A 16,257-nucleotide genomic window follows, 5' to 3' on the forward strand; every position below is an offset into this window, starting at 1 on the left:
TTTACAATTAAATTATGGTAAATCGTCTTTTTAGTACTTATGTGGATAGTAAGTAGCACATTATTTAAGGGAAATCTTTACATTTCTGTTTAACAGAATATATGAATGAATTGTAAATTAGCAAAAATAACAGTCTGTTTAGATTTATTTTCATCAGATTATCAGAACATTACATACATGTCTAATGATGTTTTTATAATCATTCAGTTTATATTTTGCTATGATTGTTGGTTTTTCCAAAAGTTTCTACTTGGGGGTCAAAATGACCCCCGTTGGTAATCTATATACAGTATGTAAAATATGTTGGTAGTATGAGGGTAAATGATCTGATTTATTTTAAATCAAATACCGCCCACAGTTGTGGAAGATAATAATAAAGTATTGACTAAACTGCTGTAATATTGTTTACTTTGCAGTTACTGCCCACCCAAATCCCATCATCCAGCCCCTGCAATATGCTTGGATCTCTTATAATGGACCGTCAGTGGACACTAACTGCATGTGAATAAGGCCTACAGTAAAGCCCTTTGGTGCAGTGAGAGGCGTAGTGCAATTAGAAGCACTCCATTGAGATGTGCCCATGCTTAACCACCACACACACAACACACTGTTTCATGCAATACAGTTTAGTCTCCACTGCAGAGGCTTAATGCCGAGGCTAAGCAAACTTCCCACCGCACACCTCAATGCCCCAACGCCCCTCTGACAACATAAAGGAAGAGAGATGGAGGAGAGAGAGAGATGGAGAGAGGGGGCTCGGGGAGAGAGATGGAGAGAGGGGGCTCGGGGAGAGAGAGATGGAGAGAGGGGGCTCGGGGAGAGAGATGGAGAGAGGGGGCTCAGGGGGAGAGAGATGGAGAGGGGGCTCGGGGAGAGGGAGATGGAGAGGGGGCTCGGGGAGAGAGATGGAGAGAGGGGGCTCGGGGAGAGAGAGATGGAGAGAGGGGGCAGGGGGATAGTGAGATGGAGAGAGGGGGCAGGGGGATAGTGAGATGGAGAGAGGAGGCGGGGGTTAGAGAGAGAGATGGAGAGAGGGGCGGGGGGATAGTGAGATGGAGAGAGGGGGCGGGAAGATAGTGAGATGGATAGAAGGGGTGGGGGAGAGTGAGATGGAGAGAGGATGAGGGAGAGAGAGATGGAGAGAGTATGAGGGGAGAGAGATGGAGAGAGAGGGCGGTGGGACAGTGAGATGAGAGAGGGGGCGGGGAGATAGTGAGATGGATAGACGGGGGGGATAGAGAGATGGAGAGAGGGGGCGGGGAGATAGTGAGATGGAGAGAGGGGGCGGGGAGATAGTGAGATGGATAGACGGGGTGGGGGATAGAGTGATGGAGAGAGGGGGCGGGGATATAGTGAGATGGAGAGAAGGGGCGGGGATATAGTGAGATGGAGAGAAGGGGCGGGGAGATAGTGAGATGGATAGACGGGGTGGGGGGATAGAGAGATGGAGAGAGGGGGCGGGGGGTAGTGAGATGGATAGACGGGGTGGGGGAGAGTGAGATGGAGAGAGGATGAGGGGAGAGAGAGATGGAGAGAGTATGAGGGGAGAGAGATGGAGAGAGGGGGCGGTGGGACAGTGAGATGAGAGAGGGGGCGGGGGGATAGTGAGATGGAGAGAGGGGCTGGGGGATTGAGAGATGGAGAGGGGGGTGGAGGGATAGTGAGATGGAGAGAGGGGGCGGGGGGATAGAGAGATGGAGAGAAGGGGCGGGGGATAGTGAGATGGTGAGAGGGGGCGGGGGATAGTGAGATGGATAGACGGGGTGGGGGGATAGAGAGATGGAGAGATAGGGGAGTGAGATGGATAGACGGGGTGGGGGGGAGTGAGATGGAGAGAGGATGAGGGGAGAGAGAGATGGAGGGATGAGGGGAGAGAGATGGAGAGAGGGGGCGGGGGACAGTGAGATGAGAGAGGGGGCGGGGGATAGTGAGATGGAGAGAGGGGCTGGGGGATTGAGAGATGGAGGAGGGGGTGGAGGGATAGTGAGATGGAGAGAGGGGGCGGGGGATAGAGAGATGGAGAGAAGGGGCGGGGGATAGTGAGATGGTGAGAGGGGGCGGGGGATAGTGAGATGGAGAGAGGGGGCGGGGGATAGTGAGATGGAGAGAGGGGGCAGGGGGATAGAGAGAGATGGAGAGAGGGGGAGGGGGATAGAGAGATGGAGAGAGGGGCGGGGGATAGTGATATGGAGAGAGGGGGCGGGGGGATAGAGAGAGATGGAGAGAGGGGGCGGGGGATAGTGAGATGGAGAGAGGGGGGGGGGATAGAGAGAGAGATGGAGAGAGGGGGGGGGGATAGAGGAGAGATGAGAGAGGGGCAGGGGGATAGTGATATGGAGAGAGGGGCGGGGGATAGAGAGAGAGATGGAGAGAGGGGAGGGGGATAGAGAGATGGAGAGAGGGGCGGGGGATAGTGAGATGGAGAGAGGGGGCGGGGGGGATAGAGAGAGAGATGGAGAGAGGGGCAGGGGGATAGAGAGAGAGATGAGAGAGGGGCAGGGGGATAGAGAGAGAGATGAGAGAGGGGCAGGGGGATAGAGAGAGAGATGAGAGAGGGGCAGGGGATAGAGAGAGATGAGAGAGGGGCAGGGGGATAGAGAGAGAGATGAGAGAGGGGCAGGGGGATAGAGAGAGAGATGAGAGAGGGGCAGGGGGATAGAGAGAGAGATGAGAGAGGGGCAGGGGGATAGAGAGATGAGATGAGAGGGGCAGGGGGATAGAGAGAGAGATGAGAGAGGGGCAGGGGGATAGAGAGAGAGAGATGAGAGAGGGGCAGGGGGATAGAGAGAGAGATGAGAGAGGGGCAGGGGGATAGAGAGAGAGATGAGAGAGGGGCAGGGGATAGAGAGAGAGATGAGAGAGGGGCAGGGGGATAGAGAGAGAGATGAGAGAGGGGCAGGGGGATAGAGAGAGAGATGAGAGAGGGGCAGGGGGATAGAGAGAGAGATGAGAAAGGGGCAGGGGGATAGAGAGAGAGATGAGAGAGGGGCAGGGGGATAGAGAGAGAGATGAGAGAGGGGCAGGGGAATAGAGAGAGAGATGAGAGAGGGGCAGGGGGATAGAGAGAGAGATGAGAGAGGGGCGGGGGAATAGAGAGAGAGATGAGAGAGGGGCAGGGGGATAGAGAGAGAGATGGAGAGAGGGGCAGGGGGATAGTGAGATGGAGAGAGGAGGCGGGGGGATAGAGAGAGAGATGAGAGACGGGGGGTAGAGAGAGATGGAGAGAGGGGGCGGGGGGATAGTGAGATGGAGAGAGGGGGCGGGGGATAGAGAGAGAGATGAGAGAGGGGGGATAGAGAGAGAGAGATGGAGAGAGAGGACAGGGACAGGGGGAAGGTGTAAACAAATTACTTAGACATCAAAGCTGGTTAATCATATGAAAGCAGATCCGCCCACAAATCTCTAATTGCTCACTGGCTGTTTGTTTACTGGACAGGGAGTGAGGGAGGGAGGGAGGGAATACAGAGGGAGGGAGGGAGGGAATACAGAGGGAATAAAGAGGGAGGGAGGGAGGGAGGGAGGGAGGGAAGGGAAAGGGAGGGAGGGAGGGAGGGAGGGAGGGAGGGAGGGGGGAGGGAGGGAGGGAGGGAGGGAGGGAGGGAGGGAGGGAGGGAGGGAGGGAGGGAGGGAGGGAGGGAGGGAGGGGGAATACAGAGGGATGAGGGAGGGAGGGAATACAGAGGGATGAAGGAGGGAGGGAATACAGAGGGATGAGGGAGAGAGGGAAATACTCCAACATTAAAGCCCTCTGGAAGTGGAAAAGATACTGAAGTCCATGAAGAAGCACTCAGTGAACCCACTAAATAAATCGCTGGTCCCCCTCCAGCGAAACCACAGTGTATCGGCCAGTAACATTCTGTGCAAGCTAATGCCATTTGGCAAAAACTGACACCCACCACTGACTGAGACACAATTCCTCTCTGTCTGTTCACAAGAAGCTCTGCTTAATGACAACGTAACCACTACAATAGTAAACCCTCCAGCAAACGCAACAGCATCCCAACTCATACATGTCTATAAATCCACTGGTAATGGTATAGTGGATTGCTAGTGGTATAAGGCTCTTTTAACTGGAGTTTAAAGCTCTAATCTAGAGGAGACAGTGTGAGCAGGTAATATGATGCTCTTATAACTGGAGAATAAAACTCTATTTTAGAGGACACGGAACGTGACAATTTGAGCTCAGCCAGTAGGGGGCTTGGTTTGGCGGCCAAGGCAGGATATTGCTTAGGAGCCGGAGGAGTCTACTGCTCACTGAGCATTGCTTAATCCACCTTTCACTGGAACCTAGAGGAACTATGACTCCCCAGGCCATGTTTCCCTTCCCCAGGGATCCAATAAGATGTGACGCTCCCAGAAGTTGTCATGTTCACCCATGGGCCATGGCATAGTGCCCTCGGTCTGGCCAAAACATGGCGGCATCCTGACCTTGGCGTGAGTTGAGGTTAGGGGAGCGTTCACTACAACTCACGTCGTTAGTTTATTATTGTTGAAAAACTGTTTAGATTTTTGCCCACGGAACCAAAACTTGCCGGTTCTAATCCTGTGAGGGACAGTGTAGCCTTAAGCAAGGCACTGAATGGATGATGGAACTAGTCTATTTAGAAACGCAATATAATATTATGCAAGTGACCTTGAGTTGGATAGGAGGGGGTACATTTCACAGTGATAAAAAAAACACAGCAAGGGATGAATATTACAATCAATCGTAATTCTGCAGTAACGATGGATTTGGATGCAGGGTCTTTCTGGGACAAAGCACTCTGCCGTAATGTTAGATTGTGTTACTCTCTCTCCATCTCTGAGTTTAACTACATCCACAGGGCATGTTTGGTTTCCTTTTGTGGAAATATTACAACACAACCAGACAGTATTTATGCTTCTGCTTTTAGCTGAAAATGACTAAGAGGAGAAAATGTCTCAGTCTGTTAATTCATGGCTAAATGAGTCAAAGAGGGTGTAGGCAATATGTGTGGGGAGTTTTGAGTTGTTTTAAATGAACCAATGCCAAGTTTATCACCCTGACGCTGGGTTGGGAGTTCGGAGATTGGGTGGGTGTCCTACCTGACGTTGTCATGGCGTTGGATGTAGATCTTGTGGAAGATCCTTTCAGGAGGCTTCAGGAAATCTTCTTTCATCTCCATTGCCACGTTCCTTGGCAACAAACTCATCAGAAGGCGCTCCTGTGTGTGTGTGGGAGGGAGAGAGGGAGAGGGAGAGGGAGAGGGAGAGGGAGAGGGAACGAGAACGAGAACGAGAGAGAGAACGAGAACGAGAGAACGAAGGAGAGAGAATGCGAGAGAGAGAGAGAGAGAGAGAGAGAGAGAGAGAGAGAGAGAGAGAGAGAGAGAGAGAGAGAGAGAGAGAGAGAGAGAGAGAGAGAGAGAGAGAGAGAGTTATACTGTATCAGACTTGAGAATAGGAGAGGAGAGAGTGTTGGTGCAGATAAGAAAAGTGATAGACAAAAAGGTGGTGTATCAAACAGAATTGAAAAGGTGTGTGAATGAGTCACCAAGTGTGATAAAAAAAGAAAATGGGGGGGATGGAAGGAGCCATGCACAAATGAGACATCATACACGTGATTTTAACCTTATGCCTTCTGTTAATGTGTGTGTGTGTTTGTACCTGTTTCTCATTCTCGTCCTCCATACGTAGCCTCTCCTCGATGCAGTTGCGTGCCTGTAGGAAAGCCTTCCTTTGGGCTCGCTCAGTCAGGATGCGCACAAACAATCCAGACAGGTTCACACTGGTAAACAGCACTGTGTTGGCCACCAGCTACAAGCACAAACAACACAACATTATGCCACTTAGCATATGCTTTGATCCAAAGTGACATAGGATCCCTGCAGAAATTGAACGTAATGACCTTAAGAGTTGCTAGTGCCACGCCCTCACCAACTGAACTACACACGACTAGGTTCTCAAGGCAAGACTGTCGTAAATAGCAAACACATGTATTGACTGTCTGATAATTGTGTGAAGTACATACAGTATGGTGATAGTGAAACTACACATTGACAGGTAGCTTGCTAACATGGCTATGCCCCCATACGATGACAATTCCCCCATCCACGGGGCACGAGGTCACTGAACGTTTTGATGAGCATGAAAACTATTTAAGTAATATGCCACGGCAGTCTCAGTCACCAGATCTCAACCCAATTGAACTTTTATGGGAGATTCTGGAGCGATTCCTGAGACAGCGTTTCCCACCACCATCAACAAAACACCAAATGGTGGAATTTCTCATGGAAGAATGGTGTCGCATCCCTCCTATAGAGTTCCAGACACTTGGTGGCTTGTGGTGGTCCAACGCCCTAGTAACACACTTTATTTTGGTGGTTCATTCATTTTGAAAGTTACCTGCATTATATCTTTAAAGGGGAAATCTGTGATTGCTACATCCATTTTTGGACTTTTAAATTCACATATACTGTATATCCATAGATTTTTAAAGAACATTAAAAAAAATGTTAAATTGTCTTAGCCCATCAGAACCCCAAATATAAGCTTGTTTGACCTCTTTTGTTTGCAAACCATGTAATTGAAAACAAGCACTGTATAGCCTCAAAACATGACTAAAGCTATCATGGATGGTCAGTCCATGTATCCATGTATCCATAGCTCTGTCAATGAATTGTAGAGAGGTACAATTTCCCAGTCCTATCCCTCAGTGGTAGGTTGTCCGCTTTGTTATTGTTTGAACTGCAGATTGCCCCTTTAATGCATGAAGGGCCAGGTGAAGCTGAGGTATCAGAAACCATCTGGCCTAAACACATAGCACACTGACAGACTGATGCACTGTATAGATATAGGAAGAGAGAACAGCTGTACTGTACATTCACAAACATTATTTTGAAGCCAAAAATAATGTATTTGTTTTGTCTTGTGTCATTACACATTTGGAAACAATCAATAAATCAGTGTGTGTATGTGTATGATGAGTTACATCATTGGAAGCCAGCCACGCAGACAACTAAAGAGAGAGTCTGTCTGGTTGAAATAGTTGAGTGTTCTGCTTCATATAGGTAGGCCATCTTCCAGCTATCACACACCAAACTCTCCTTGGCACAGATGGGTCATTGTGTGTGTGTGTGTGTGTGTGTGTGTGTGTGTGTGTGTGTGTGTGTGTGTGTGTGTGTGTGTGTGTGTGTGTGTGTGTGTGTGTGTGTGTGTGTGTGTGTGTGTGTGTGTGTGTGTGTGTGTGTGTGTGTGTGTGTGTGTGTGTGTGTGTGTGTGTGTGTGTGTGTGTGTGTGTGTGTGTGTGTGTGTGTGTGTGTGTGTGTGTGTGTGTGTGTGTGTGTGTGTGTGTGTGTGTGTGTGTGTGTGTGTGTGTGTGTGTGTGTGTGTGTGTGTGTGTGTGTGTGTGTGTGTGTGTGTGTGTGTGTGTCAGCTGTGCTTCCAGCCGAGCATAGGACATGTAGGAGAGAACAACGGAACAACAGAACAACAGAGGCTGGAACAGTGAGTGTTTTCCATGTGGCTGGGCATGACTGGTCCTGGCACAGTGTGACCTTTACAACAACAAAACAAGGCCTGTACACAGAAGCACACACACACAAATACACACACACACACAAGTCCATTAAAACTCTGGATAACCTCAGCCAGCCTTCCTCACCTGGAGCAATACTCAACATGGAATAATTTATTCCACAGACCCTGATTGGGGATTGGTCACGGGTGTCTACTGTAATATAGGTCATTGACAGGGTATGATGACTGGTGGCGAGAACAAGCATTTAGAAAACACAATACGGGCAACAGCAGCCAATGGGATAATTAGTTACACAGTACTGTACTGTGGGGTTTGTGATTGTATTTGATGAGGGCAAGCTTGATACTGTCAACCTGACTACCAACTGTTATAAACAGGGATTTGACCTGACCCCCAAGGCACAAGAAATCCATGGTCTCACAAGACTGCCATACAGACGACGACCCTCGAATATCTGTGAGTGGGTATGGTGGACTCTTATAACAGAAGTCAGCCAAATAACGTCTGCAGTGACTAATCAGGAGAGGGGAAAGAAAGTCTAGCTCAAGTCCTTCTCTCTCTGACTGAGGCAAGGCATGGCTATTGTTGGCTTGTTTACACCACACATAGACACACTGAGGCTCTGAAGAGAAGGTGGTCTATAGGTCCTGTACGGTTACACCGCTGAGCTCATCTTCAGGATTAAGGGATTAGCTTTCCCTCCCCAGGCTGCACTCTGCTTCTGCTAGCACTGTCCTTCACACACTGTCTTCCTGCCCCATATACAGTATGGGCTACAGGCATGAGATATTATAGGCCATATGCTAAAAAACAAAAAACACACACAACCTTAACCTGTAAGGAGAAGAACTAGGTTGATTTGATAGAGCTCAACCTATCCAGAGAGAGAGAGAGAGAGAGAGAGAGAGAGAGAGAGAGAGAGAGAGAGAGAGAGAGAGAGAGAGAGAGAGAGAGAGAGAGAGAGGTAGAGAGAGAGGTAGAGAGAGGGGTAGAGAGAGAGGTAGAGAGAGCGAGAGAGAGAGGTAGAGAGAGAGGGAGAGAACGTGTTGAGATTGTCAAGACATTTTAGTTATTTCTGTCCTGAAATAACTTTTCTAGCTTTGCAATGCCCTTTATTTAACTGTCTGGTTGTCTGGTATCTGGTTCAGATCCTCAACCTTGACCTACTTTGGTTCTGCATCAAGGATGTTTTATCCTCATCCTCTGAGGCCAAAGTGGACCAGATATTCCCTATGAAACAGAGGCATATGTGAACCCTGTCTGAACACTGTCTGTCTGCTCCCTGGTCCTGTTTGATTTGTTTCACTCTGTGTTGGCGGTGTAGGATGATATGAGGTTGGGTCATATTATTAGACATACACTCTCATATTAGCTTGATTTTCTCTCAGACATGGCGGCGGATCACTTGATCTCAAAGGTGAGATTCCAGTAAATCTTGGATGTGCTTCAGAACAAGTATAATAAGTGAAGAGGCTTTCCATTTTCCGATAATGTGCACTGTGTTTTCATATTTGACATAGGCAGTTACAATATATAAATGGGGAATTGTACATTTGAACGGGAGTGTGTTTTCATAGATGATCCCTATTCCCACATCTTGTGTGATATTGAAATTCATACCATAGACCCAAGTCATATCAGTCACACAGGCTATTTTGAAGTCAATGGTGTGAGACAGACACAGCTCTATTGGCTCTAGTGGATACTGCTCATTCGCCTGCCGCTACCACTATCAGGCTTGAAACTGAGTATGCATGTCGCACATGGCTAGTCGAACGCCAAACGCTTCATTGAGACAATGTTGAAACATCAATCCATGGGGGGCGGAGTCAGTGGCACATTTTTATTTGTGCCGATGGAAAGCGGTTTTGACATATATTCATTGATTGTGTCATATTTTGTCTTATATTGTCTTGTCATTTTGCTTTTCCTTCTGTTCGTTTTCCCCCTGCTGGTCTTTTTAGATTCGTTCCCTTTTTTCTCTCTCCCTCCCTCTCTCTCTTCTCTCTATCGTTCCGTTCCTGCTCCCAGCTATTCCTATTCCCCTAATCAATCATTTAGTCTTTCCACTCCTGTTCCCTATCTTTTCCCCTGATTAGAGTCCCTATTTCTCCCCTTGTTTTCCGTTTCTGTCCTGTCGGATCCTTGTATATTGTTCACCGTGCTGTGTCTTTGTATCGCCCTGTCGTGTCGTGTTTCCCTCAGATGCTGCGTGGTGAGCAGGTGTCTGAGTCTGCTACGGTCAAGTGCCTTCCCGAGGCAACCTACAGTTTATGATCGAGTCTCCAGTCTGTTCTCGTCATTACGAGTGGAATTGTTTTTTATGCTTTATTTACCGCTCCGATTTGTCTAGGAGTATTGCAGATTTCCTTTACTGGATTAAAGACTCTGTTTTCGCCAAGTCGCTTTTGGGTCCTCATTCACCTGCATAACAGATTGATTGATTTTTTTAGCGATCATTAGAATTCTTGATATCAATAATTGATTTTTTTTATTGATGATTATATTATATATATCAATAATTATATGATAATGACATTCATGAGAGCGGGATTGCATTTGCATGCTCCTACATACTGTTGCTAGTGAAAGTCTACACACCCCTTGCTGTCTTCCCATTTTGCTGCCTTTTAAAATCATATCTAATAAGAGATTACTAGATTTGATCATTTTCCTATAGATCTACACAAATTACTCCTCTTTTTAAAAATTGTAAGAACATTTTTGGAAAATTTTCCAAATTCATGATAAAATATGTTTTCAATGTATTGATTGAGTTTGTCTTCACAGCCCATTAGTTAATACTTGGTGGAAGCACCATTGGCAGCCATTACAGCTGTTATTAATTTGGAATAAGATTATACTAACCTTGCACAACTCTTAGGGAATTGTAACAACGTTCGTCTGTTGAAAGAAGAGAGTCGGACCGAAATGCAGCGTGTTGGTTACTCATGACTTTAATGAAAGAACGCGGTACATGAAATAACTGAAACTAAATACAAAAACAACAGAACGGAACGTGAAACTAATTACAGCCTATCTGGTGACTACAACACAGAGACAGGAATAAACACCCACGAAATACAAGGCGAAACTCAGGCTGCCTAAATACGGTTCCCAATCAGAGACAACAATAAGCACCTGACTCTAATTGAGAATCGCCTCAGGCAGCCAAGCCTATACCACACCCCTAAATCAGCCGCGATCCCAAATAATACAAACCCCAATACGAAACACAACATATAAACCCATGTCACACCCTGGCCTACCCAAACATATAACAAAAACACAAAATACAATGACCAAGGCGTGACAGGAATCATATCCATTATTTTTGTCAAAATGACTCAAGCTCAGTAAATTTGGTTGGGATTCACTGACAGACTACTAACCCATTCAGGAACACTCAACACCTCTTAGAAAGCCATTGTATTGATTTTTGGCATTAGCATTTGTGTAACTGTTCTGCTGAAAAATAAAACTATGGCAAGGTTAGATTTTCAGCAGACTATTGCAGGTGTTCCTCTAACTTTTTACCTGTCAAATGTATTTTGATGCTAACATACTCTCCAGCCCCTGCCGGAAACAAGCATACCCATAACATGATGCTGCCACCACAATATTAGTCTTATTCAAAATGAATCACTAATGATGTTTCCACCAAGTATTAACTATGGCACACCATTTTTGATTCATTTTAGTAAAATCTATTGACGCAAAGTGTTAAAAAGAGTAGCAAAGTGCTTTTCTTTTTACTGCTGCAGGCTCTGTGCGTGTCTTGACCAATCAGATTCACAGAAAGGTCACACGAGCCGGGCAGGTCGCACGTGACGGGCACGAAAACGCACAAAGCTGAAGGCTCGCTTTCCACTTTCCGCCGGCATTTATTTAGCAAGCGTGATAACACATAATGAATGCCTACAGGTCAGGCTACAGTCTCTATGTCTGCCCTGCTGTTAAGCACTTTTATTGACAGGGGTACAAACTAATGTTTATATCTGTTTAGCCGGCATACAGGCACCCTGTAACGCCTCCTCGATGGCATCAGCTGGAACTCTGTGTTCAGTGCGTGAGTGGGGTCCCACATGACCTTTCTGGCCAGTCTGATGGTGGTCTCATCAAAAAATGTCCTGGAGAGAGGAGGGAAGTGTCATGCCTATAATCTTCCACTCTGTCTTGGTCAGTCTCAAAATGTGGGCTTTGAGCTGCACTGTCAGGTTACCAAATCATGTAAACAATGCCATAGAGTAGGATTGACTCAATTGTGGATCTATAAAATAGGAGCATGATCTTCTGGTTGACACAATAGACCCTGTGTCGACAAATGCAAGTGCTGTTGGACGCTTGAGCACACTCTCCACACGGATGCACCAGCACAGCCCACTGTCAATGTGGACTCCCAGGTACTATGAGTTCACCTGCTCAAGGTGCTCTCTGTTTACCACTATGGGGCTGTGGTCCCCAATGGACTTAGGGTCAAGGATCATCTCCTCTGTTTTTTTCTTCACATTCAGTTGTAGGTGATATTCATCACACCAGCTGACGAATCCTTCAATCTCTGCCCTGTGGCCAGTGGTGTCAAATACTTTGTTTAAGAGCCTGAGGGCAGCAGTGTCGTCCAAGAACTTAACTGTGTAGTTGTTGGGATGCCTGCAGGCGTAGTCCCCTACACAGCATGATGCGAAAATAGGAGAACTTGGTGGAAGCACCATTGGCAGCCATTACAGGTGTGAGTGATTTTGAATGAGATGAATATGTTTGTTACCGGCAGGGGCTGGGAGTACTGTATGTTAGGATCCAAATGAATTTGATAGGAGCAAAGGGCAGGTAAAACATGAAGAGGAAAATCTGCCATAGTCTTCTGAAAACGTAACACTGTCATAGTCTTCTGAAAACCTAACACCGTCATAGTCTTCTGAAAACCTAACACCGTCATAGTCTTCTGAAAACCTAACACTGTCATAGTCTTCTGAAAAAACACTGTCATAGTCTTCTGAAAACCTAACACCGTCATAGTCTTCTGAAAAAACCTAACACCGTCATAGTCTTCTGAAAACCTAACACCGTCATAGTCTTCTGAAAACCTAACACCGTCATAGTCTTCTGAAAACCTAACACCGTCATAGTCTTCTGAAAACCTAACACCGTCATAGTCTTCTGAAAACCTAACACCGTCATAGTCTTCTGAAAACCTAACACCGTCATAGTCTTCTGAAAACCTAACACCGTCATAGTCTTCTGAAAACCTAACAAAACCTAACACCGTCATAGTCTTCTGAAAACCTAACACCGTCATAGTCTTCTGAAAACCTAACACCGTCATAGTCTTCTGAAAACCTAACACCGTCATAGTCTTCTGAAAACCTCATAGTCTTCTGAAAACCTAACACCGTCATAGTCTTCTGAAAAAACACCGTCATAGTCTTCTAACACCGTCATAGTCTTCTGAAAACCTAACACCGTCATAGTCTTCTGAAAACCTAACACCGTCATAGTCTTCTGAAAACCTAACACCGTCATAGTCTTCTGAAAACCTAACACCGCCATAGTCTTCTGAAAACCTAAACACCGTCATAGTCTTCTGAAAACCTAACACCGTCATAGTCTTCTGAAAACCTAACACCATCATAGTCTTCTGAAAACCTAACACCGTCATAGTCTTCTGAAAACCTAACACTGCCATAGTCTTCTGAAAACCTAACACCGTCATAGTCTTCTGAAAACCTAACACCGTCATAGTCTTCTGAAAACCTAACACCGTCATAGTCTTCTGAAAACCTAACACTGTCATAGTCTTCTGAAAACCTAACACTGTCATAGTCTTCTGAAAACCTAACACTGCCATAGTCTTCTGAAAACGTAACACCGTCATAGTCTTCTGAAAACCTAACACTGCCATAGTCTTCTGAAAACCTAACACTGGCATAGTTTTATTTTCAGCGAAACAATTTGAAAAATTCTCATTCGAAAGACACAGCAGAATGGCTTTCCAAAAGGTGCTGAGTGTTCCTGAATGGTCTAGTAGTCTCAGTCCTGATCTAAATCTGCTTGAAAATCAGAGACAAGAATTGAATATTGTTGTCTGGCAATTATTCCCAAACAAATATACTGAGCTTGAGTAATTTTGGCAAAAACAATGGATATTTTTCCATTAGAGTTGTGCAAGGTTAGTTGTATCTTATTCCAAATGATTCCCATCTGTGATGGCGGCCAAAAGTTCTTCCACCAAGTATTACCTCTGTGGTGTGAAGACATACTCAATCAATACATGCAATCAACACATTTTCATTTCTTACTTTTAAAAATTATTTTGAAAAAAGGTTCAAAAATGTTAAAAAAGAGCAGTACGTTGTGTAGATCTATAGGCAAATAATAAAATGTAATCCATTTTTTGATTCATTTTCATAGCAGCAAAATGTGAAGACTGCAAGGGGTTTGTGGACTTTCACAAGCGACTGTATGTAAGGAGCATGCAAATGGAATTCAGCCCCTATGAAGGTCATTATTATATGATTATTGATATTTATATAAAAACCATTTTTAATTATTAATATAAAATATATATAAATATATGTTAAAAGGTGATATATAATGTGATATATTTTAACATTACTCTTTTTCTAACACATAAACAAACGTTAATTATTAAAATATGTCATCAGTCATCTCTCAAATGAAGGGGGTGATGACGCAATCTTTGCAAGAGGGAGGGAATCTGATTTCATTGGTCCTCAACTCGTGGCTGTCATTTCATTCATGATAAGTGAAGATAGCGATGAGTTGGCCTGCCCCGGAGCAGGTTAGTTTTGAAGGACTCCTCGCCATAGAAATGTACCTGTTAAAAGGTGACACACTTTCGTATGGCCAGTTATCCTGAACTGAACTCAAGTGTTGACCAAAGTTACCTCCTCAAACCTGCTTCGTGAGATACTCCTCTGCTCTACTGTCTGTAGTGGTTATCAAAATTCGCCTCACGTCGTTGAAGTCCGAGTTATGATTGAGCTACTGAGCACCTCCCCGTTCATCATCTCGCACAGCCTTGCAATTTCTACCAGCCTACTGTACGCCTACATCCAGCACACGCTCGTTATAAAAAGGAAATGCATGGCTTGAGTTCACAATTGTTTCTATTCTACATAAATCTAAACCATTACATATAGAAACCTAAAACATATTTAATTTAAGAATTTAACTTTGTAGGTCTTCCACAAGCGAGACATTGTAGTACGGTGTGGCTCATTTGTTAGAGCATGGCAACGCCAGGGTTGTGTGTTCGACTCCCACGGGGGACCAGTATGAAAATGTATGCACTCACTACTGTAAATCGCTCTGGATAAGAGTGTCTGCTAAATGACTGAAATGTATACGTATGAAAAGCTGCCGGTCGCTGTCCAGTTTGACGGTGCTGAACTTCATATTGACATAGGCCTACTCATTGCTTCCTCTCGCGGATGTTATCCCTAATCGGTTCTTCAAAAAAGCCGTTACCCATGCCTTGAACAGTCTGGTGGTTAACTATGTATACACACATACAAATTAGTATGCACCCACTTACCGTTCTCCATAATTTCTGCGTCTTGACTGTCACCGAGGTCGCTGTCACAATTACATGAGAGATGGCAATCATTATTCCAAACACTACTGCTAACAGAGTCCGCACGGGCAGGAGTGAGTAGGCGACGAATGTAACCAGCATGAGCTGCCACATGCCTTGCTCCGGGTTGGTCGGGGGCTCCAGTCCCACAGCTCCGAGAGAGAAGGGACAGCAGAGGAACGAGAAGGTGAAGGCGAAGAGCAAGGTCAGGTTGACGATCTGCTGGAGCTGGGTCACCTGTAGGTATTTGACGTTGGTGACAATGAAGAGGGATACGAAGACGATACAGTGGACAGGATGGGACCCCTTGGGAATGGTCAGATTGGGCCCGGAAAGCAACTCCACCACGGCCAGCGTCGATGCCATGATGATGAGCACCGCCAGGGCTTTGAGAGTGGACGTCTGCTCCAGCTTTAGGTTGTAGTTCTGGAACAGAGACTCCAGCTCCTTACAGTCGAACTCGTCCTCGCATGCAATGGTAGTCAGAGGGACGCCGGGTGGACAGTGGCTTTTCTTCCGCCGGGTTTTGACTTTCTGAAACGGAATTTCCTCCATGTCAGGGCCATTCATAAACGAGACACTGGACCACACAGCGCGCCACAGACCGACGCCGGGAAACAATCAAGCACGCAGCCGGCTAGAGGGGAGAGCGTCCCGAATCCCTATGGCTGGAAACTGGCGCACGCCACGCAGTATCCACAGGTTGAAATCTGTTGTTCGTGGAGATCAGTCACGCATTTTCTCCCCTTTAGGAAGACTCCAAAAAGTAGGCTCTCGGCGGCTTTTGTTTCACTCCTGCGAGGAATACAGTGTGGGAACAGACTCGAGCACACGACGGTCGAGTTCTGAATCTGACAGCTTTTCGCTAGGCTTAGATTGGATCACGCCTGCGCATTATGAAGTGGAGATAAGAGACGTATTAGTAACTCAACAGATCTCCAACACAAAACAGAGATTTGATAGGTAGCTGGCACTACAGTCCCCACACAGAGCAAATAACTATCTTTCTCTGGGCTTAGTGAACTATACTGTAGCCTATTTACTGTAGTTTTAAGTCAGAGAAGTATGTCGATTATTTACTAGAACAATTCATTTGCACAAACTAAAGTAGACTACTGGGTTTCATATATATAAATGAAAACAGGTATGGCACTTCGGGGCCTAT

General features: G+C 46.0%; 1 protein-coding gene across 2 annotated transcripts in view; it reads right to left on the reverse strand.

Moving 5' to 3' along the window:
- The window catches only part of LOC124010162 (adenylate cyclase type 1-like), a 74,488-nt gene extending 58,549 nt beyond the window's left edge, over window positions 1–15,939 (reverse strand). For both annotated transcript variants that reach the window (XM_046322547.1, XM_046322546.1), the window contains exons 1-3: window positions 15,054–15,939; window positions 5,626–5,775; window positions 5,065–5,183 (exon numbers count right to left, since the gene is read on the reverse strand). In XM_046322547.1, the coding sequence (XP_046178503.1) occupies window positions 5,065–5,183; window positions 5,626–5,775; window positions 15,054–15,662 (878 nt within the window). In that variant the 5' untranslated portion in view covers window positions 15,663–15,939. The remainder of the gene's footprint in view (window positions 1–5,064; window positions 5,184–5,625; window positions 5,776–15,053) is intronic.
- Between the last annotated feature and the right edge of the window lie 318 nt (window positions 15,940–16,257).

Source organism: Oncorhynchus gorbuscha, linkage group LG22 (assembly GCF_021184085.1).
Source record: "Oncorhynchus gorbuscha isolate QuinsamMale2020 ecotype Even-year linkage group LG22, OgorEven_v1.0, whole genome shotgun sequence".
Lineage (NCBI taxonomy): Eukaryota > Metazoa > Chordata > Actinopteri > Salmoniformes > Salmonidae > Oncorhynchus > Oncorhynchus gorbuscha.